Source organism: Leuresthes tenuis, unplaced genomic scaffold (genome assembly GCF_036924035.1).
Source record: "Leuresthes tenuis unplaced genomic scaffold, fLeuTen1.0.hap1 SCAF_2, whole genome shotgun sequence".
Lineage (NCBI taxonomy): Eukaryota > Metazoa > Chordata > Actinopteri > Atheriniformes > Atherinopsidae > Leuresthes > Leuresthes tenuis.
This window is the reverse complement of record NW_027325356.1, coordinates 8,345,487-8,369,816: the sequence shown is the minus strand read 5'-3', so window position 1 is coordinate 8,369,816 and position 24,330 is coordinate 8,345,487. Positions and strand designations below refer to the sequence as shown.

Here is a 24,330-nt window from a genome sequence, read left to right as displayed (position 1 = left end):
AAACTGATTATGAACAAACATAACTAATGTCTCACAAATTAGTTAACACATAGTTCTTGTGTGAAACTCTTGATTAAATAAGGCTGCTGAGGTGGCTGCTGGCCTCACAACAAGCTTGTGATTAAAACAGGAAGCGAGCCTCTACCTCTCATCATTTTAGCCTTTTGATCTTCAAACAGAGAGCTGTAGGCCCATTTATTGCATATCTAAACAAGAGTGAGGGATTAAATTTTACAAAAGATGTTTCTCACTCCTCACATTCGAGACAGCAAGTGCAAAAAAAAAAGATGGGGAAAACCTCAGGGTGCATGGATTGACTACAGAAACAGCAGCCAGCACTTTTAGCCCTTCGCTGGTCGATGCAAAGCCCAAGTGAGGGAAAAAAAACTGACAGACAATCCTATCACACTCTCCCAGCTTGAGTACAGACCGGCCACCCCTGCTGAGGGATACTCGGCTCAGATTTGTGGTGAGAAAACACTTGTGCTAATTTCAAGAGGTCGCACTCTGAAAGAGGAATCTGGAAAAAAAAAAGCTATTTAAAACACTGAAACAAACAAGCAGCATCCTTTATTTCTAAATATTAATAGAATTATTGTCTTGTTATTTGCTTTGTTGACACTGGCTTTGATTTATAGCCATTAAGTCAATAATTCCTGAACAAGTATGTAAATGCAAAGCATATATGCAATTAGCTGTTCAGTATTCCCAGCCAAATTGAAAGAGAGAAAAAAGCTAATTAACATGCATTTAATTTTCAATCGCCTCTTTAGGTCTTGTCAGGCGGCGCCTCTCATCTTTTACCTGCAAGGCAACCTGCAAATCATGTTTTTGTAATCTTTTTTCATTTCCTTTTGGCATCTGCCTTCTCACCTTCCCCAGTGATTTTCAAAGTCAATTAAACAGGTTTTCGTGATTAGGGAGAAGATGGGAGAAAAGCAACACACACAACAAGTTGGGGCATATAGTTTAATAAGAAAAATGGAAATAATGGAACACACTTAACCCAATTTTAATTTGTGCAATTCCCTTGGCTCAGCAGGGGAGGAGCTTGTGTGAGCCCTGTACATGTATTCAGGCTTTTGTGCATCAGTGTGACAGTGAGGAAGCGTTAATTAACTCTTCTCCCACACTGAGCTACCCCCCACCTATCTCTTTAAACACACACAGAAACTCGGATGCCTTTTCCTCACAACTCTGCAAGCAAAAGCCTAAAATGAATCTCTCTGCCTTAGTATCTCTGCAGCCTTAACCTGAACAGAAACACACATGAACACACCTCACTCCTTCTGTTCTTTGTGTTTATTTCCTCCTAATTCATCAATTTGCTCTCATGCTCTGAGAGATGTTTGTTCTTGTGAGGCACTCCTGTTTGCATCTCTGTCAGAAGGAGGTGGGACAGAATAGTGACCCTGCAGAGTCAAGTTAACACAAAGGCCTCTGTTGCTACCTGCTAGAACATGAGGTCACCTTTACAGCTGCAGGCACACATGTGCTAAATAAGACATTTTGTTTATTTGACTCATGTCCTGCTGAAATGTTTCCCCCGCAGAGCATCATGCTTCGGTGGCAGCCCCCACCACTTAGCGGCCAGAATGGGGAAATCATCACCTACAAGATACGGTACCGGAAAGGATCCCGGAGGAGCGAATCTGCTGTCACCACTGCAGGCACACAGCTTTACAAGCTCATTGATGGTAATGCTTTTGGAGTTAATTCTACTATAGTAGCCAGTTTCTGAGTAAATCAAAAACCTGTCTCTTCAGCCTTAGATGTTCATCGTTTAGTAAATCTAATGTCAGAACAACAAAAGACATAAGTCGTGTTTCTATGGGCCAGCAAATGGCAGTTTTGCAGACTTTCAGATGATCTTCTGGAAGTGGTTGTGAATGTACTGCATTTATTACTGTGTGTAGGTGAACAGGAACAATAGATCCAGTTCGTAACAAGCAATTAACATCCAGTTTCAACTAGTTTGAGTGTGGTAGAGACAGTAGAGACAGACCACAGTTTACACCTGCTGTTTAAAGCAGATTTTAATTGTATCTTGTCGACCCTTCAAATTTCACTTTGCTTTTCATATTTGGTTTTGTCACTGGGCAAACTTTCCCTCTCAGTGATAAACTGCCGACTTGTGTCCCGTGTGTACTCTGTGTCTCATCCAATTTGCTGGAGTTACAGATGTGATTAATGTTTGGACAGCAAACTTTGATTCCTGCAAAAAAGAAAAAGAAAAAAAAGTCAGAAAATATTTAACTTACAGCTACAAAAAAGGAGAAAATCAGTTTTAACTCTTACATGGTAATACACCACACTGCCAAAACACTAAGTCATGTGGATCTTATCTTTACATGTATCACCCACATAAGCATTGTTGCAAATTAAACACCCATCAACTCAGAAACTGCTCAGCAACAGCTGAGGAACACAAACTGCCTTCTGTGAAATTAGTCTAAAGAAGCCCGACTTCTCCTGAATTACCTTATTTGTAGTGCAGGCTTGTCTTTCTGGATTTGACAACATAAACGTAAAAATGCTTTTTTATGCATAATGTCTGCCCAGTGTCTCGCATTGTCTTAAAAAAAGAATGAGCATCTGCAAAGCAAAGCAAATTTATTTATACAGCACAGTTAAACAGCAATTAGTCTCAAAGTGCTTTAAGTAGAGTGTAAAAGGATAAAAACAAAACTTACAGTTGAAAAACAAGTGAAACAGAGAGTTGTTGGAGCTTGTTCCACATATATGGTGCATAGAAGGAAAAGCAGCCTCTCCATGTTGACTTCTAACTAATGGGAACAGAAAGCAAACCCGTTAACGAAGACCTGAGATGCTCATAATGAGGTTCATAATGTACCGGATCATCTGAGATGTACTTTAAAGCTTAATGAACCAAAAACAATGTTTTAAACCAAGCCTTTGATGGACAGGAAGCCAGTGTAGAGACCTCAGGACTTGAGTGATTTTAAGAAAGAAGGCCGTGAGAAGACAGCAGCTTAAACAGTGACCAGAAGTGAGGCAGCAATGTGAAGTATGAGAAAACTGATTATGATCATTAAATCTTGTTCAATTATTCAAGAAAACCAGAAATAAAATAAGGAGTCTGCATATGAGTACAGCACGCCTGTGGGCACTTTAAAGTTCAGGCTCATCCGTGGCCAAGCTTACTGAAGTGCTGAGCAGTCAATGGTAGCGTTGGGGACAATCTAGCAATTACACATAAGTGTTGACTGTGTCCAAGCATGAGTTCACACTCCAGTTCAGACTGTCCACTTGGATTGTAGAGGGTGTTTTTGATATGAAGTGTGAACAGGGCCAACAAACTTGTGACATCACTCTGACTCATTTGTGCCCTTGACTCAAAACTGTTTGTCTTTTTGCAGTATCACACTCTAATTCCCCAGAGGGTTTCCAGCTCTATTCAGTTTCTCCTTTTTTCATACATACATTTCAATATGATTCTTTTAATCTAATTTTAAAATAGTGGATCCAGAAAGAACATTTGTTATCTGCTCCAAGGGAACGTGAGAATTTTGTTTCCTTTTGAGGCTTAAGATAGTGTCTAAGTTAAATCTTTTATGCTATCAGTCTCCATTTTGTCCTTGCTTTCATCTTTTGAGTGCATTCTGTATGATGTGCTGTAATATTCTAAATCCTATCCTTGTGACTCGTGATGCATCTGAGTTGTTGTTTGTTGTCAGTCGAGCTGTACACCTGAGTTTCATCTAAATACTTTGAATTAAAGATGCATGCCTTACTGTAATAAGATTAACCACTGCTACATTCAGAATAGGCACAATATCAACAGATAGACACAGGGGTGGTGATTAATATTAGATGTTGTTCTCGGCAACTTTCAAGTGGCCCAGCCTCATGCTGTGCGCTGCATCAAAGAGAATATTCACTTAAAAGTTGATTTGGAGAATCAGAGGGATGTTTGTTGGTTCAGAAAGGGTTTAGAAGGAGATGTTGTTGCCTCGGAGGCACGGATGGTTAGACAGTGTTCAAAAGCCACCCCCAAGGGTGGCCCAGAAAAGTGGGTACAAAATGAAACAACTACAGGGATTAGCTTGTAGCATGCAAATGGGACGATATGACGGCAACAAAATTTTAAACAAAATGAATGCAGCAACTCATCATTTGTCAGCAGGCGCCCCCCCCCCAAATGAATACCAAAGTCGGCACCCAGCAGTGATGCAACTCGCTCTAAGGGGGACATGGCCTTAAAATATTAATGAATTTGGAGTATAATCATTTTTTATACTCTCTGTAGTCCTTTAGTATTTTAGTTGTTGTGCTACCATCCATCACAGACTCATGAAAACTTTAATCAAGGTTCAGAAATAATTCCATGGTTGCTAGTGAAAAAGAAAGTTAATTGCGTCTCAGGAACATTTACTTAATCCCTCCCTCTGCTGACGAAGAGATTTTCTCCTTATAAACTATTTAGTAAGGTATTAGTCATCTGCTTAAAACACTTTAGCTTTAAAAATATTTATTTAATCTCCAAATTGAATTCCCAGTCCACCAACTATTTCTAGGGCATCAGTCAGTTGTAGAATGAAATCAGGCCAAAGAAAAAGATAACTTTCAATGCCCATGTTCTGACTACTGCTTTAGGTTTAGTTCCAAATCTGACATTTCTGTGTTGCCCGTCCAGGTCTGGAGCCCGGAACAGAGTACTCTTTCCGAGTGTTAGCCATGACGGTCAACGGCACAGGACCAGCCACTGAGTGGACCACAACAGAAACATTTGAGAGTGACCTTGATGGTAGCATTACTTTTTTTTTTCAGTTCATGCAGCTAAAACCAGAAGCTGAGATATTACCTAACTGAAGTTTTCCCTTTATTTCCCCCCTCAGAATCACGGGTACCGGACCAGCCAAGCTCGCTGCACGTTCGTCCACTGGTCAACAGTATCGTGGTGAGCTGGACGCCACCAGAGAACCAGGACATCGTGGTGCGTGGTTACACCATCGGCTATGGCATCGGAAGTCCCCACGCTCAGACCATCAAAGTGGACTACAAACAGCGCTATTACACTATCGAGAACCTCGGTATGAACAATGCTTGCTTGTCATGTTGTTGCCTTGGGTTTTAGCTCAGATGGCTTGTGTTTTGCTGTTACTGAGATATTAATTATGTATCCATTTGTCACCGACATAATTTCATTTGAAGATGTCAACAGATCTGTCAAATACTTCTAATTGGATATTGATAAGACCTGTGGGACTTGTCTTTGCACTGCAGTGAATGTGGACTTTTAACATGATTATCTTTCCTGAAAAGATAAATGTGTCACATTAGATTTGATATGCTGAGTTTAATAACTAATGAGCAAAGACTCTGACACATAAACTCTCCAAAACAATTCACACAGACCACATAGTGGGTATCGAAGGAATTAATTAGAGCTTCACCGCTTGCCCGAGCCACTAATTACACAGATAGACCTAATGGGGGACACAATTGTTTAAGGTCCAAAATATTCAGATAAACAAAGCAGTTTTGGTGGTTTTAGCTCTTGCTGTTAAACCAAAGGAAACATGAACATTTAGCTTTGTCTCTTTAAAATCCTGTTGGCTCTTACTTTTGCTCGGGATCCTTTTCTCTTTTCCATAAACAAATTGTATTTAATACTAATTTAGTAATTTTGGAGGACAAAACATTTTCATAATGAGACTGTTAAAAGAAAATTAATTTGATTTTCTGATACAGTATTGCCTCATAGGCTTTTCTTGTGATCATCTGTTTAGGTTCCACATTCCTCCATTCCTGCAGATTTAACAGGAGCAGCCCTGATGTGATGCCTTAGCCAATGCGTGTTTTGGCCACTGGTTTAATAATCCAACCTTTTTTTTAACCGCTACAGAGTCGTTAGCTCTGAACTTAGAGAGCTGATCGCTTGCTACTTGATTCATCAGTTTTTTTGTTCTGTTGGTGATTAAAGAACTCAGATCAGCAAAAAATCCCCACATTTTCTCTGCTTCACTGACAAGTCTCAGTCTCAGTTTTATTTTCAGTAAATAGGGTTTCTTTTTTGTTCTTGCTTTCATTTTCATAACTATTTTGTTGTGCATACTGTGCATTCACACAGTTTTAGTCATGAATATACACAGTTTTACGCATTTGGCCCCAGGAATGGGTCTCAAAGTGAGTTATAAAGAATAATCTAAAGGAGTGGACAGATTGAAGCAAGGAACTGTTGCAAAAAATCTACATATGCATAATTGAAGCCTGCACAGTGAGTGGGATGATTGTATTCAAATATTGGCTCTGCTAATATTGCAATTATGAGTCAAGAGTCTCCAGAGTTTGGCTTGATTACCTCACTGCTGTCTCTCGGCCTCTCACAGACCCCAGCTCTCACTATGTGATCACACTGAAGGCCTTCAATAACGTGGGGGAGGGGATTCCTGTATATGAGAGCGCCATCACCAGACCACAGTCAGGTATGAACTACACACCTCTGCATCTACACAAAAATCTTCTCTCCTCTCACTGGAGAAAAATGTTGGATTGGTTATTTTCTCATGTACTGAAAAGTAGGAGTTCAGTTTGCAGAGTTTACAATCTTTTGCAGAGCCTCAAATGATAATTTTTTTTCCTCTTATCACATACAGTTGAAGGAATGCAACACATAATGTTATAGTCTGTGTCCCTCCAAACTGAAAGAAAGATTTGACTAACATGTATCTTTACCCTCTATCTAACCTCACATCATTATCAGAGAGATTGTGTCTTGACTCTAAATTACAGAGGAAAAAATGGGTCAGCGACCTGTCTCGCTGCTTTAATTAACTCCACTCATCATGGCCTCTAATACACTTAAGACTCCTTTTTAATCAAATGATCTCAAATTTCGCCCCTTTATTACCAATTATTATTATTGAAATACAGGAGATAGTGTTGGAAAGGAAAGTTGAATTGGCAAATATGGCCAGATATATTATTTGAGAATATGCTTCATAAAAGAGGGGCTTCATGAGGCATAAAAAGAAAAAAAGGTTTCTATTTCTGCCAAATGTTCTTACTGGGGTGAGATGAGATCATTCAGAAACATTTGCTATTACAGCTTGTCCAATGTATAGTGATGACATCACATTTGTCATAATGCATACATACTTTATAAGATATGAGTAATGGAAACAGCCTGGTGTTCATAGTGCAGGTAGTATTGATCATTTACTTCTCAGCATGCTAACTGTCATTGATTTAGCTTTATATTAGCTTTTTAAAATGATCTGCATTCAAACAATAAATGCAGCTGCATTGCAGCTACATGGGACATTACACCACCAACTTTTTCTTTTGCAGCTTGACTGCAAAGCGGCTAATGCCTGCACAATCTTTCTGCATACTCTTTGCTTGCATTCATGGTCATAAATACATGTTTAATCCATGATTTATGTTTGAAAAGGACATAATTGAAGATGCCCAGGTGTAACAAGACACTAGTGAGATGCGTTTTTTATATGTGTGACATGTTGGCTCCACATGAAACAGTTTGCAGATCGTCTGCAAGCTCTATTCTCTGAATGTGGAAGCTAAAATGAAAATCCTGATTTTCCACACATGCAAAGCAACACGTCACGCTACTATTACGAGGCTGGCCTTAGGCGAACCTCATCACCGTCACCACAAAAAAATAGATTTATTTAAAGAAAAAATTCTACAATTAACATACAAAAATATATTCTAAAACATGCAACAAAGAACTACAACAGATGGTTTTGAAATAGAGAAAATAAGACATTTTACACAGTTGTTATAATAACAAATATAAAGAAAACACGAGATATAGAAGTGCCATTTACATACTACTCTAGATTACTCGTGACATTCAATTTATTATTATTCCTTCAAATTCATACATGTTCATAGCTTAAATAAAATTTGTTTTATCGTTAGATAAATGATTGACATGAAATTATTTACAGTAAAGATGACAATTAGATGTTCACATGTATTATCAGTTTTTTATTTTTTTTAAAGAAATGAATCAATGTATTTTTCAAACTGCATAAATGACAAAAAAGTGGAAAAGTACGCCCACAGATATTCAGTTTTGATATTAATGGTTAATTTTTCAGTGCAATGCACAATGATTTCATGATGTAAAATCCTTGTGAAGAGAATTAGTGGTAAGAATTCTTTTCCCCCAGCGTAAGAACCGAGTAGTCTCGGATCAGCTCAACATCATAATTACACTCACAAGGAAGCTCCAAAACATTATTTATTGTATTCAGAGGTAAAGTTAGCAGACAGGTCTGTAGATTGTTTTTTTTATCAATAACTTTAAGAGATTTTAATTATAAATGTTTATGGGTGTGTTTTGTTTGGGTTATGGCATTTTTGTCTTGAATATCCAGCATCATTTGAGAAGTTTTGTCTTTGTCATCTCTCTGCTGTACAGTAAAGAGCTCTGTTACATTACCCAAAGAATATGAACTATTCTGATGGGCTGCCAAACAGACAGTGAATAATTTGTTAAGCCTCAGATCAAAACTCTGTTAGCAGTAGGAAGCAGAGCTCGAGTCCCAATCCAGAGTGCTTGACAAATGATCTTGGTGTGCAAAATGCTGCCAGTTAGAGTGGATGTTAGCTGAGTTCATACAGTTTATGTGACAGTGCCAGAAGACAAGTAGCCTGTGCTCCCTGGAGTGTCCCAGAATGCAGGCTGCACCCGCCTCCTCTCCCATCCAGCCTCCCGCCTCCCTGCTCAGCCTTGATCGCTGCAGTTTGTCTTCGCTGCAGCACTATTGCACCAACAAGCATGAGAGGGGCGGGATGCCTGGTGACATGAATCACGTCAACATGCTTCGAGGGGGGGTGACAGCTTAAGTATGTGTGTGCACACACCCACACACTGTCATAGTGTACACTTCTTTCTAAGAAGCTCTAACTTCTTCATATCCTCACACACACAAACACAAAAGCACATACTACGCTGCACTCACACGGACCCCCTATGGTGGCTTTGGCAACCCTTCGTCAGATCCAAATGTTTCTTTTCAAAGCAGAACCGAAGCCCACCACCATCGTTTGCTGCTGAATCCTCGGGGGCACGTTCCCTTCCTGGCAGTGTGTTCAAGTCAAAATTAAAAAGAAATCTGACCTACATAGTACTTTACTTTTGCAGAAAAAAAGAAAAACGGTGAAGAAAACTTTATGAACTTGTGCTAGCTATATACCCAATTGCTCAAATGCAGGAAATGTTTTACAAGGACAAGTCAGCCTCTTTTCTGCAGCCTCTTCTCCTTGTAAATACTGAAGAGTGAATTCTTCCAAGCTCAGTAAAGATCTGCGGCCTGCGTACCATTCCAAGACCTCAGTGCCTCTCCACAACCACATGAATGCCTGGATCTTCAGCATGCTCACACACATACACACACACTCTGACTCGGTCTTGGGAATATAATGAGGGCAGCCTCGTACAAAGAGGTGTCAAATGGAGCGAGGCGTAGAGTAGAGGACCAACAAGTGATTGAGGAGGAGTGTCGTCACGGGTGGCCGAGCAAAGCTTTTTCCCCCAATCTCAACTAAACCAAGTACAGAAACAGAAGCAGGGAAACCAGCAGCCAGAAGGAGCCCATCTTGAAGCATTTATCTTGAAGTATGTTGGCCAGGAGCTGCCTATTAGAGCCCATCTTTAACTCTGGACACACACTCACTGTGCTTTATGGGGTGGAATGGGCAGGGACCCTTCACACAAGCAAACTGGAGTGTTTGTGAAAACACAATATGCATACACTGTGGCTCTTAACTACAAAGCAACAGGTTGTCATTACTCAACATGCCTAACTCCATTTATATGGTCCCGGCACAGGAATTTATTACAAAAGTTCTGAAGTTAACTGAATACTTATGAAAATATAGAGACGATTGCATATACAGGAATGTATTTTCATGTGTGTGCGACACCAGTTGCATTCCTCAGACTACTTGCGGTTGTTTTAGCATTGTATCATTGTTTTGATGATACTTGATGCATGAGATTTTTTGCCGTCGGTTTGCGGAAAAATTGGGATTTATTTTCCTAAGATATTTGAATTAGAAAGTTCAGTTATTTGAATTAGCCAAAAGAGTACTTTATGCTTACTAATATCAAATGACACATATAAAGATAGAAGAATTTTGACACAGTACTGTGTTGTATGAGTTAATGTGATAACCTAATTAGGAAAGCCAGCTGTTTCACGCTTTCAGTTATTTATTTAATGGATGTATTCTTCATTTAATAACATTGTTGTAAACATGTCCGTCAAGATGCTGGTCTGTTTCCTACCTAAGTACACTTTCCCGTGTGGAAAAGCCAGGGAATGAACAATCGGGGATGAACTCTATTAGTTGACAACCCTTTCTGCATCACCTGCTCCACAGTCGCTAAGAATTAGGATACAAGGAATAACTGTGGAAATGAAAGTGGGAAGCACAAAACCTGTGCCTTAGACCACAAGTTTTTCACAGAGCACATTGTAATTGAACTGTAATTTAAATTTTTACAATAAAGTTATGTTCCATTTTAATACCCACAGAAGTGTTGAGGCTCTTATGATTGAGGGCTTTTGATGGGATCCCACATGCTGCCAAATGCGTCTTATTCGTTAGGATTGTAAAGACACCGTTTCTGTAAAAAACAGACAACACCTTCTCAAGTTGGTGTGAAAAGTTGGGGGGGTTGTAGTTTTCCAGATTAAAAAAAAAAATAAAAGTTTTGTTACAGCCACCTTTCCAAGTTGTGCAGCAGTCTGCACATCTCATAAAAGTGCAAATATTGAGATTGCCACATGGTGGTTTTACAAAATATCGATGGAGTCACTTTCTTAGAGCTAATTAGACATCGGATGCCAGAATTCACATAACGTCACGCAAAAGTCAACAAAAATGTGCCTGTGACCTTTCAGCACAGCTCTTCAATTATGTTTTTGAGTACCAAACGCCTTTGAGCTGAAAAACAGAAGCAGCAAATACATAGTTATCCAACAACAGTCACCACTTGTTCATGACCCTCCTCTCCTCTTCGCCTGCAGGCTTCCTACTGAAAGAGTCATTTTTCTTTGCAAAGTTTTGAAGGACATAAGGCACCTTATCTACTTTACCCTGTAAAGAAGGAAATATTCCAGAGTACTGTATTCTTGTCTGTATCCACTTTGCATTAAGTGTTATAATTTTTTTTATTCCACAATATACACATCTGTACACATGTTTCAGAATTGCCTCTGTTTGAAAAGACTGCTTCAAAATATTAACATTTATATGAAATGTTGAATACAGGGTTGTGGGTATCTGCTTCCGCTCTGATTTTCCATGTATTGTTATCTTTTCATATGAATAGATAATCTCTTCCTCTCTTCCCATAGTGCTACCTAGCTATCGATAGAGCATCTCATACTGTTCAGTAGCTTCGGTGTAGCACACAAGTCTGTACATTTGTCTTATTGTAGAGGTTAGTGTCTGTTTTTCTAATAGAATATTTTCTCTTTCTTTTCACCCTTCCCAATCCCGTCCTTGTGGCACCTACATGACCTTTTCCCTCCTGCCCTCGCCACCTTCATTCATTTTTAACGCATTAACCTGATTTTCCCCTCCGTGTCCCTCCCTGCATCCTGTTTTGACTCCACTGTCTGATCCACCACACCACGCTTCTTGTTATGTTTTAATTTTGGTCATTTTAATTTGTGTGCATGCATGCGGGTTGACTGCCTGACGCGCAGACCCCATAGACCCCGATGTTGACCTGTACGAACTCTTCCATGCTCCATACACCCCAGTACCAGACCCTACCCCCATGATGCCTCCCGTGGGTGTTCAGGCCTCCGTGCTGAGCCACGACACCATCAAGGTGACCTGGGCTGACAACTCGCTGCCTAAGAACCAAAAAATCATAGATAACCGCTTCTACACCGTGCGATGGAAGACCAACATCCCCGCCAACACTAAAGTGAAGGTAAGAGATTCTTCTCTCTCCCTGACTTTACATGTGACTCTCTTCATTTCGAGAAGATTTAAGTTTGTTGAATTTTTAATGTCCATTTAGATTGATTTTTCCAACAAAATCAGAACCATTTTTATTTCTAAACACTGCATGAGTTGAAGCTCATATTTCTGAAACTCATTTAACTTTTGCAGGTTTAAATCTTCACTTTTGAACTTGTTTACTGCTCGGTTTAATGGCTCAAAGACAGCTAAAGTATTTCCACTGCGATCAAACGTCAGTGATATTTAATACCATATAATTCCTGTATATATTAAGGGTTTTGTTGTGCAAGCCCACTGTTGCCCAAGAGTTATTGATGTGCTGAAAATGAAAGGAAATATCATATGAAGATATATAAAGTATTCCCCGCAGAAGCTTCCAATCTCAGGGGGAGCACACTGCTGATGTTTGTATCAGAGAAAAACTCAACCTTCAAAGCACTGTAATGAGAAGCAGATGCTCAGCTCTCTTTTGTTTTTATGAATGAGGTAATACTCAAAACAACATCAGATTTCCTCTCATATAGTTTCACATGGAGAGTGTGTAGGTAACAATAGTAAACACATCAATTATTTACAATATGTTCTCTCGTTAAAGTAACAGTGTGGGACAAATACTGACATGTAGCTATCAAGCTTTAGGTAGCAGCCAACTCAGACACCATCCACCACATTACAGTTTTTATGATATCGTCATACTAATGTTGGCACATGGAAAAGTGAGACTAATGTTTGACCTCCAAAGAAGAAAGCTCTCCAAACAGACTAGGCGTCTGGTCCTACTACTCCAACAGAATCAGTAGGAATATTAGAAATCTAGCTTTATTTTGTACAGAGATGGCAGAAGACTGTATCACCATAAAAACTCCTTTTAGCACCATGCGATATAAGACTGACTTGAGGTCCTTGACTGTAGTAATGCATGTTGTAAAGTGAGTTTGTAGACTCCTGCTTCTGATCCATGTATTGGTAAGGTCAGAGGTGGCGTTATTTCCTCCTTTATCAGTGTGACAGGTAGCCAGTTTCTATTTGTGCTATGTGTATTTGATCATAAGGAGAAATACTAACACGGTGTTTCAGCTCTAAACGTTTGAGAAGACAAACGTTACATGCATAGCAAGTAGCCCTGTGTGGGACTGAGTCCAGTTTGCCATTTATTGTCGGGAGGGCACTCCGCGAAGTGAAATGAGGACACCCATAAGGAAATAGTGATCATATCATGGTGAACATTATGTCTGGCATTCTATTTCGTTGGGGAGGGTTTGCAAGATTGTTTCGCAACCATCTGCAAGTAAACCGTGAAAATCCAAGACACGTTTGCAAGCACACAGAGGGAGCCTGAGTGAAAGGAGACAGGTTGAAACTGGAGCGCAGGGCATGGATGCACAACAGTGAATCTGAGTGCAGAAACACAGTTTGAAGTGTAGCAGAGCATATCTGCCCTCACACTCAAAACGTCTGCGCTTGTTTGCGTAACATTACAGTTTCTGACCGTGAAAACAAGGACTAATGGTTTCAAATCCCAAAAACAAGCTGTTGATTGAACGCAGAAATGTTCCCCCATACACAGAGGGCTTCATGGTAATGTGCATCTTTTGGTAACCAGAACCGTTGGGATCTCTTTGATGCTTCTGTGGGTTTTAGTGTGGCTGTACTTATCAGTATCATCCACCTCATTCAACAACAACCGAATATCACCGTCTCAACACAAGCATGAAGCAGAGCAATCAAATATTGTAAATAAGCCCCACTTTTCAGTTTAGCTCTTTTCTGATACTGTGATGAAAATGTTTAACATCACAACGTTATAATACTATTCTTTAAAGAAATGTTCTCCTATGAGTTTGCACATTGCTGTACCATATTAATCTCCAAATAACTGAGCACAGTGGATACGAGCGCACTTGTGTGTGCTCATGCATGTGTGCAAACCTGTGACCGAGCAGAGCTCAGATAAAGGCCTGCGTTTACTGATAAATTATTCAACAAGGACAACACAAACCGAGAACCAGAAAAGCGGATGTGGATCTGACAGTGCATTCCCCATGCAGCCAACTCAGAGGACAGACGAACGCAAACTGAAAAGTCTTGCAGACGATGCTTCCGTGCAGTTCTTTGTCAGCTGATGGTCTTTACACACAAGACATTTCAACATTTATGATTTATTTATTGTTATTCAGACTAAAACAGAAGGAAACTATGACTTGTTAGTATATTATGCAAAAAATTCATTAAGACTGAGTACATGCACAACAACATGACAATATTGTGTTCTGCTTAGCTTCCTGATGGATGCTCAAATTGGTTTGATTCACTCTGTCTTAGTAATCAAAGAGCTGTGCAGACTCATCGAATATGTTAAGAAGTCTGTTAGACAGGAACTGTGCTCCTGAAACTCCATCTTGTACATGCTGTTCTATTTATGTAACCATAGCTGGGCTACAGAAGTACATCCAACTGAGACCTCTTCACCTAAACACCTCTCTAAGATCAAGTCCTACCAGACAGATTTGTGCATTATTGAAGGGACGACTTCTTTTAAACTGGCTGCGTGTTTCTTAAGAACATAGTGTTTTCTTTTCCTGTCCTACTGCCCTCTGTTTGACAGCCCCCAACGGACAGCTGCACTTTTGTCATTGCATGCAACATCACTGGCAAATGTGACTCACAGTTCCAGACTCGCAGCAAGCTGGAGAGTCAGTCAAGTCAGATTTTTTAATTTGCTAACTCTCATCTATTGGGCTTTGACAGGCTCCAGCTTATTTATAATGAGTAGAATCTTGTAGGTTTGGAAATCTCTCTAGAGAGGATGTAGTTTGTCGTCATATCAAACAGTGCTGTGTTATGCAGAGATTCTTTTCTTCACTGATATAGATTGGATTTATAAAACAATACGGTCACATGTCAGTTTAACACTGCACCCTGCACAGGGTTGTGCTGTGCAAAACCCTCGAACCATCCCTGCGTTTCTTTATTTTTTTGCTTCCAAGCAGCCAGATTGTTTTGTAATTGTTTAAAGTTTGGAAGGAATGTCCTTTCCACTCATTTTCAATCCAGTCCTTATACGTGTCCATTTAAAGATGAATGTGTTCTTTGATTGTTAAGCCACTTGCCACTAATCGATGAATCTATAAAGTATTTCTCCGTAACTCCAAGGACGAACTGTTGTGTCTACACATAATAGACAACAAAAAAACTATCATAGTAGCATCCTGTCAAAAAGACAATTTTTTCCCATTTCTTTAGTTGCAATGAAAAATGCCAAACATAAAACACACTCCAAAGCATTATTAGCTGAAAACTAGACATATCTCAGCATGATGTGCAGTGTACCACAAACTTTGAGGTACCTGGATAAGTGGAGACAAGAAGAAGTGTCAGGTATAAAAAATGATTGACAGCAGATGAACAGGGATGACCTTATTTGGCGCTATACCAAATGACACAAGAAATGGACTGAAAATCAGTGGTAACACTTATGGAGGGATGAATCCTCCCCAGAGCCCAGACCTCAACATTATTGAAGCAGTGTGGGCTCATCCTGACAGAGAATGGAACAAAAGGCAGCCGACATGCAAAGAAGAGCTTTGGGATGTCCTTCAAGAAGCCTGGAGAACAATTCCTGAAGACTACTTAAAGAAATGAGCTGTGCTTGTCTGAGAGGGTTCAGGCGAATTCTCACTTTATATAAACTGTGTTTTTTCCTTAGATACTGTATTTATTTTTTCATGATTCAATGACTTACTGCACCGTTTCCTGTTTTCCTGGCAATAAAGAAAAGAGGAATGGCTCAGTACAGATGTTTTGAACATTCAAAGCATTGCAGGGGTCATGCATTAGGGTGCATCAGTCTTAGTGGGTACAACTCTATAGAATGACAACAGTGTGTATTCAAAATGAAAACAAATGCATATCAAAAGGTAAAAGTTTGAGGTTTGACCTTCCGTTTAGTGCATGTAGTATGTACTAAACTCCTGCAGTCTTGGTTATTTTGGTCTTTAAAGTGAATGAAAACATTTTTGGGGGAAATACTTTTAATTGATTGATAATTGATAAATCATGTTCTTGCTATAGGTTCTTGTTTTTATATATACTAAACTGAATGTCTTTTGATTTAACATTGCTCATGACACATTTAAAGAAACCACTGTGATTACTGATAAATACTGAAATGACTGAAAATAATGTTAATTAAAATGAATCAACTGTTATCATGACTGACAAAAAAAGAAACTATAAAACTTCATTGATCTGCTGTCTAATTGTTTCTTGCTTGTGTGTTTGCCTGTCTCTTCCCAGATGGCCAACGCCACCAGCCTGAGCCACATGGTGACGGGTCTGAAGCCCAACACGCTGTACGAGTTCTCCGTAATGGTGACCAAAGGCCGTCGCACCAGCACATGGAGCATGACGGCTCAGGGCACCACCTTTGAGACCAGTAGGAGCGCCACAGACATATGCACACAAATAACTGTCCATAAAGACTCACTAGAAACATAAAACCCTGAGAAACAAACAACAGCACCTGCAGGATGACAAGCCCCTGGCTGGTTGGCAGTAACATTTTACCTTTTGCAGCCCCGATAGAGGGAGGGGACTCACCTGATGAAAATCAAGCTGTGGCTGCACAGTATGTGTCTGTGTAAACCAGATATTAAGACAGGTATTTATCAGTAGATTTGCCAACAACTGAACTTGCAGGAAATTTGGTGATTGGAAATTATTGTTTTAGATCAACTGTAAAGAAAGTTGAACTAAGGACACTTTTAATCAAGATGTGCAATCAGGGAAAAAATAATGACATGATAACAACGATAATGATAATAATAATCATATAAATAATCGGAATAATAAGTATGATCCCAATACTACTATATACTACTACTAATAATAATAGTTATAACAACAGCATTTATTTAAGAAATGCTTATTTATTTTTCTTGATTTGCAGACCCAGGGCCAGCTGTCTCAGCCTCAGGAGAAATAGATCCCCAAACCAAGAACTGACTGTCATGGGTTCAAGCTAGTCCACTCATAAAAGGACTTTTGCTTGTTTTATTGTTCCTTTTCTGCCTTATTACTTTAAACATAGATGGGCTCGTGTTCCTGTTACCTTTTGCTTTAGCACTATATCTCTAGGATGAGCGTAAATGATTAGTTTTCCCTGAATCAGCTCAATGAAAAAAAGAAAAAACATTGTGTTGAAGTGTTCTTATTGTGCCACCAAACAAATTGAAATTATACAACCCCTCCTGTGTGATTGTTGAAGATTCCTCCACTTCTACACTAACTGATAGATACAAATCAAAACTTTGCAAGCTGGTAGCTGCAAGTGTCCATACTTTCTTGTTAGATGTGTTTGCTAAGCTAAAATGTGCTTTGGGATTAATTTATATAAGGTTTAAAAAAAACTATTTATTACTCTTTCAACAAGGAGTGAAACTTTTTTCCTGAACAGGACAGATTTTCATTGGCCCGGCCAGGGGTTTGTTGTACTACTGAGCAAGTGGATATTCGACAAGATCACAAACGCACACACAAAACTTGTTTTTCTATCTTTGTGGTAATTCAGCATTGACATAATGCATTCCATAAGCCCTTCCCATAACCATAACCATAACCTAATTCCAACCCGAACAATAAAACCAAGTTTAGACCCCTCAAAAATCTCTTTGAACATGTGGGGCCCACCATTTGGTCGCCACAAAAGATGATGGACCCCACAAGTGTAATGGGTTCCTCATTTCTGGACATTCTAAATATAGAAAAACAAATACACACACAAACATTCATGCCACACTGGCACATGGAAGTAATGGGCTCGCTCTACATGATCCCATAACGAACTCTTTTATCATGAAAGCTCAACTTGACACGCAAACTTAGTCTACTCTATATCCTGTAAAGCTGTCAGTTTGTCCTTCCTGCTGCTGTGCTTTGAACTGCACCGTCTCCTTTTATCTGACGTCCTCATGAACAATCAAATATCTTTTCTTCATCCCCAATCCAGTTCCCAGCTCCTCCCCAAAAGATGTGACTGTGGTGAGCAAAGAGAACAAACCTCGCACCATAATTGTCAACTGGCAGCCTCCCTCTGAAGCCAATGGAAAAATCACTGGTAAGTCTGGAACTTCCTGTCATGTGTTGCATGTTACGTAGCATCACAGCTCTCTGTTCAGTCTGTAAATTTGACCATTACAACATATTTGTAGCAACTCTCCACTAAACCCACGATTAAGATTGAGCTACAATGAGTCAATATCTATTCAAGTTGTCAAAAAGTACTTTTTCAGACTATTTGTGCGGTGCCCAAACTCTCATTTCATCCCTGCAGACTGCAGTATTCAAGTAGATACTTTGTGAGGTTTGGAAAAATTGTACTGATTTTGCACATTATTAAAGCTGCTTTCACAATGCTGGAGTCACAATGAATATGTATCATCATGAATGTTTTGAACAATGTTGCAGATTGCCTTACAATAAGATATAACATGAGTTTGATCAGTTTGATGGTACCAAGAATACAATAATGGAATGTTCTACTATACATAATGTAAAATATGTACTAATATCCCTTGGGGAAAAATGCTTTTTTCTCCTTTTTATTTTTTTAGATAAAATATGAGCCACTCACAAACCCTTACGTGAAACTTTACAGATGATCTACTGTAGATATGAAAGAAGATGACAAACCTTTAAAAAATGCTGCTGAACTAGAGATTTCTCTCAGAGAAAGAAAAGAAAAAACTATTTTAGAGCAAAAAATACTTAATTTTCATAGAAAACTTCTATTTACTGTTTACTACTAAGAGATATTGTCATGAAACTTCTCCAGCTGATTACTTATATTAAACCGATTACTTTTTTATGAGATATTTTATGTTGAAAACTCAAACTAGGCCAATATCTTATCGAATACATGCTGACCTACAAAGATCGTCTGAAAGGCAACATGTTATGAAAGCAAACCAGCCCACAATCTCAAAGCTGAAAAACTGTGGTTATACAAATACTCGCAGCTTAGATTTTGTTTTCTGACATCTCTTTGTAGGTTATATTATCTACTACAGCACAGATGTAAATGCAGAGGTCCACGACTGGGTTATTGAACCAGTAGTGGGAAACCGCCTTACTCATCAGATCCAGGAGCTGACGCTGGACACCACCTACTACTTCAAGATCCAGGCTCGAAATTCAAAAGGCATGGGGCCAATGTCTGAGGCCGTACAGTTCCGCACTCCAAAGAGTAAGTTTCCATGACGGGTTTGAAACTGGGATGCAAAGGAGGCAGCGTGCTCACTTCAGATAGATTAAACATCTCATTTGGTGTTTTAGAGCTGATTTTTTTTTTAAAGTTATGAAGTCGACTTTAGACAAGATTACCACAAAGCTTCCTTTATATGATGCACCAAAATATTACATTACCATAAGGATGGATTTCTCTAAACTATCAGTAAATCATGGCATTCGTCTGATCTGGGTTGAATTTTGCACCTTGAATTTTGCTTTTCAAGTTTCTGCCAGAAAATGTCTAAAGAGCTGAGATGTGGATGTTTCCCAAGTTTTGTTAATCGACTTTGGATGTTCTTTATGGTCTCGCGTGCAAATTTGCATTCATATTAATTCAAATATTTAGGATCAGTTTGGTTGTGGAGACACATGAAGTTAATTTTGTGTTGTTTAGATCTGAATGTTTTAATAGGGCTGGATTTTTTAAATCTTCTTTGTCATGGAATCTAACTTCTGTACCAATGCTTTGCTCTTAATATCAGCTTGGCTGTGTTATGTTCTGCAGCACACTCTGTTTAGCAGCTGTTTTGTTTTCTCTCTTTTTAAAATTTCTCTAGTTTTGCCCCTCTTCCTCCTCGCAGCTCCTATCTCTCATTTATCTCTCTGTCCCTTGTTGCCCTTCTCAGCTAACCAGTTTTTTTTTTTTTTGCTTTTTATTGTCTCTTCCTCCCTGCTCTCCTTTGGCCTGTTAAGCTGAGTCCTCTGACAAAATGGCTAATGACCAAGGTAAACTGCCTCTCCACACTTTGTCACTGCCGACTGCACCTCATGTGTCTCTCTTTCTGAGGATCTCCATCTTCTGGGCTGATGACACAGTTGCACTGCATGATCTGCCGATCGATGTGTTTGTGCTTGTAGAATTTTTCTGACTGTCATGAAGAGGCCGTTGATTGTTTTTTGTTTTTTTTTCCACTTTCCTTTTATATCAGCCTCAAATCTTCCACCAAAGCCAGGACCTTCAGGTAACCAACATCCACAGGACCCAGGGACTACACTTGGTAAGATTTTAATTATTTCTGAGTGCTCATCAAACACAAGGTCATGACTGGAACCATGTTTTCTGAAGGCATTGTATATGTAACATAACAGTGAAATCTTTCAGGCTTTTTTAGGTTTCCTCAAAATGTCATACCTGAGACTAAGGAATATTTTTTCCTTATTGCAATATAGAAATGTATGTAATTTACACAAGCCACAAGCAAATGAATTGAACGGTAAATAAGTAAATTTAACCTGCGGCATATCCCAGATTGAAATGGTTTAGTGGCACTCAGTGGGTCTACATGATGAGATTAACTCGATTATAGCTATAGTTTAGTTATGCTCCTTATCTGAGCAAGAGTAATTATCCTTGGATATATGGCGGTGAATGAATCGAATCACTGGCACAAAGCATGTCATACCCCTGTACGATAGGTGGCGCTGTACCCATTTCAACTGTCGCTAATAGAGTCACTTCCGGTTGACGTCTTCACCACCAACAACAACAACAACAAACTCAGGTATTCGAGAAAGATGGTGAACGAAGAGCAAGATAAAGCTGCGTGCCTCTACATTTCGTTTGTGATGAGCATGTTTATGGCACAAACGCGATGCACAACGGCGCAGTCTACATCGCGTTGTTTGTTTCTTTCTGACGGCGGCGACAACAACAATAATATCGTCTCCTTCGATCTTCAGGGTGACGATCGCGGGACAAAAATCTCGAGCATGCGCAGAACGCTCAACGTGCTTCTGCCGTCTACATGCACGTTTGGGGTCTTTATCCCATCGCGAGTAATCCGATCCAATTTTTTGTCAGATTAAGGTGTCTACATGAACTGAATAACTTATTAGTCTTATTGTAATTTAGCCATTAATCCGATCCGATGGCACTCATGTAACCCCACTGATTGACTCACTAGTGTCAGTAAAGATGTCTTTATAAATGTGGCTAGTCTAATCCAGTTTCTCTCCCTTTGAGGTAAACTAGGTGTCGGAAATGGTGAAAATCACATCCTGGTCATTGTCATCATCATCTCAGTGGGAGCCTTCACCATCATAGTGGTTGTCGTCGGGGCCTTCCTGTGCACACGGCGCACCACGTCCCACCAGAAAAAGTAAGACTGTTTACTTCAACCTTTCTTGTCTCCATTTTGTTTCTCATTGCTTTATGCTTGTAATAACCAGGGTTTGTTTAATCTACGTCTCGATTCCTTCCTGTGTAATAATACAGTGGTTGTGGGTTGGGTAAGCTCAAGTTGGCTTAGGCACTGTGTGCATGCTACAAAGTTTCATATTTTTGTGAAGTGTATATTTTTACAGCAGATTTTCCAAAAAAAAGCTGCTCCCGTTTCCCTTATTTCCCTTATATATTTTGTCAGACAGTTGAATGCGTCAGAAACTGTGACTGAAAATCAGTTTAAGACTGTGTCGACTCGTTGTCATATCCAGACTGTAAATCTGCTCTAATGAAATTCTGATTTTATAACCACAGTGTCATCTGACAAAAACCATTCAAGTAGGATAAAGACAGGCATCTGTGAAGTGAAATTGACTATAATTATGATGATCATCCACAGAAAAAGTCAGAAACAGGAGAGTGTCTTGAACGTTTTCTCACACAGTCCACAGCATTACAGGGTCAGACATACTTCAGTCAGTAACTATTCTCCCCCTGTATATGTATGCAGGGACAAGGATGGTGGTCCAAGTAAATGATCAAGTCAAGCTGTAACCGTAGCTTGACAGTTGTGCATATAACTGTGTTGACTGTATCCTTGTTGGCTTTTGTGTTCTCTCCTGCAGAAAGCGAGCTGCATCAAAGTCATCAAATGGCTCCCACAAATACAAAGGAAACTCCAAAGACCTAAAGCCACCCGATCTTTGGATTCACCATGAGAGGCTAGAACTTAAACCTATGGACAAGTCGCCAGAACCCAATCCTGTCATGACCGAGACGCCCATCCCCCGCTCATCCCAGGACATCACGCCCGCTGACAGCAGCTTGGAGACCAACCCCCACCTGCAGCAGAGACGCAACTCCTACCGTGGTCAGTCTTTCCCCAGAGGAACATTTAAAGTTTGATCTTTTGGAAAAGGAAGCTCACATAAATAATAGCTTTGAGCAGAAGTCTTGAGTTTGGCCAGCAGACAAAAAATGTCTGCTGATGAAGAGCTGATTTTTAATTTTTTTTTGGGAGGGAAATGGGATAATACCTGCTTGTTTGCTTTCGAGAGCTTGTCCTGTAGGAACAACGGATCATTTGAGATGGTGACTTTGTGGCACAAGTCAGCACTTGTCTCTGTGTGTGATTGTCATTCAAAACATTTCATGCTTTTCATACATGGTGCACACGGCCCATTACATGTCATGATGCTGCGAGCACACATGCTCGAACTGCAGATATGCATTCAGTGAAATTAGTTCATGATAAAAGAATGCTGAGTTTGACTTTAGAAAAGTTACATTTAGAAATGCAATCAAAACACAGTGATATGAAATACAGCAGATTTCCTGATGGATAATTTACTATAAGATGAAAAGAGAAAAAACAGTACTGTAGAGTAGTAGCTCTCTCTGATTGGCTGGTTTCCACGTACCTTTTAGGCCACGAATCAGAGGACAGCATGTCAACACTAGCAGGCCGACGAGGGATGAGGCCTAAAATGATGATGCCTTTTGACGCACAGCCACCCCAGCGTAAGTGTGTGTGTGTGTGTGTGTGTATCTACATGGTCTAATAGGTGAGCTTGTGTAATCTACACATAGTGAGTAGTCAGTCTGTAAAGTCTTCAGGAAATATTTAGAAATCAAAGCGCAAAACTCATTTCATGCTTCTCAGAAAGTGTTCATGTATATTTGCTTTGAGAATTTGTTGCTTTCTGAATTCAGACAAACAGAATAATTAAGTGTGTTTATGACAAAAAAAGTGCATGTGTGAATCTCACCAGTAAAACATCCACATTAATCATCATTATTGCAGCTGGTTAGACATCTCATCGTGTTTGTGTATCCATGTCCATCTCCATTCACAGCTGTGATTAGTGCTCACCCCATCCATTCCCTTGACAACCATCACCACTATTATCACATGGGCAGCCTGGCATCACCGACACGCAGCTACCTCTACCATCAGGGCAGTGGGCATCCACGCCCGCACGCCTGCGCCACCCCCATCTCCCATCTAGACAGGGTGGACTCTACAGGTGAGACACTGCCACCTGCTGGACAGCATGAGAAATGCAGAGGAGGACGGAGACCTGCCTTAGCTGACCATAGTCATTCACTGAGTTGCCATTTGCTTATTCATCCATGTGTGACTGCTGCCATCTTGTTACATTCATGTTTTAGCTCTCCATAATGTTAGGTAGAATTCTTCTCTGATTTTTTTCTGTTGTCAGAAAATACATCACATCAGCATTTGACAAAGTCTTCCTGCAGGAATGTGGTCAGACATGGTAATGGTTTGAATTGTTTTCCGTCTAGTTGAGCCACATTGCTGAATAGTTTACAGCTGAACTGGAAAAAAGTGTGGTGTTTCGTAATGTATTAAGTTGATAGATTGCTGTTTATGACTTCTTCATTTTTAAGAAAAACTTGTTTTCAGAGTCAGAAGAGAGGGAAAAAATAAGGACTTGAGACTAAAAAGGACTTTTTTATAACTTCAGACGTAAAACAATCTTTTAAACACCTCAGCTCGACATTTAGCTGTCATCCTGGATTTGTCTGGGACCAGAATGTGATCACATTTGGACAAAAAAAGTGGAGCTGGAGAGTCGTACTTGAAAAATGAAAAAAACATTTTAGACATGTTTTAAATGGATGTCTTTTGGAGTCATACGTTCCGGAGTGAATGTCGGTGATTTTACTTTTGAAAGCTTTTCTAGTTCACCTCTCAGACCTGGTGGCTTTGTCTGTCTGTTATATACAATCTAGGAGTGTAGCTGTAGCAGTGGGGAAAGCTACATTTGACCTTTCTAAGTCAGTTGACAGATAGGTGTTTCCTAGAAAGTGTTATATCAAGTCTTTAATGCTATTGGTGCAATTACAAATGCTTAAATATCCTGGTTTTTATCCAGTTA

General features: G+C 39.7%; 1 protein-coding gene across 11 annotated transcripts in view; it reads left to right on the top strand.

The window, feature by feature from the left end:
• The window catches only part of neo1a (neogenin 1a), a 158,631-nt gene that overhangs the window by 129,979 nt on the left and 4,322 nt on the right, over positions 1 to 24,330 (top strand). For 4 of the 11 annotated variants that reach the window (XM_072380082.1, XM_072380081.1, XM_072380076.1 and 1 more), the window contains exons 13-26: positions 1,553 to 1,697; positions 4,658 to 4,768; positions 4,860 to 5,054; positions 6,354 to 6,449; positions 11,715 to 11,947; positions 16,276 to 16,414; positions 17,987 to 18,094; positions 19,028 to 19,222; positions 19,960 to 19,992; positions 20,196 to 20,264; positions 21,230 to 21,365; positions 22,054 to 22,298; positions 22,856 to 22,948; positions 23,284 to 23,454. In XM_072380082.1, coding sequence (XP_072236183.1) covers positions 1,553 to 1,697; positions 4,658 to 4,768; positions 4,860 to 5,054; positions 6,354 to 6,449; positions 11,715 to 11,947; positions 16,276 to 16,414; positions 17,987 to 18,094; positions 19,028 to 19,222; positions 19,960 to 19,992; positions 20,196 to 20,264; positions 21,230 to 21,365; positions 22,054 to 22,298; positions 22,856 to 22,948; positions 23,284 to 23,454 — 1,969 coding nt within the window. The remainder of the gene's footprint in view (positions 1 to 1,552; positions 1,698 to 4,657; positions 4,769 to 4,859; positions 5,055 to 6,353; positions 6,450 to 11,714; positions 11,948 to 16,275; positions 16,415 to 17,986; positions 18,095 to 19,027; positions 19,223 to 19,959; positions 19,993 to 20,195; positions 20,265 to 21,229; positions 21,366 to 22,053; positions 22,299 to 22,855; positions 22,949 to 23,283; positions 23,455 to 24,330) is intronic. The other 7 variants (XM_072380086.1, XM_072380080.1, XM_072380083.1 and 4 more) reach the window with 5 other exon arrangements.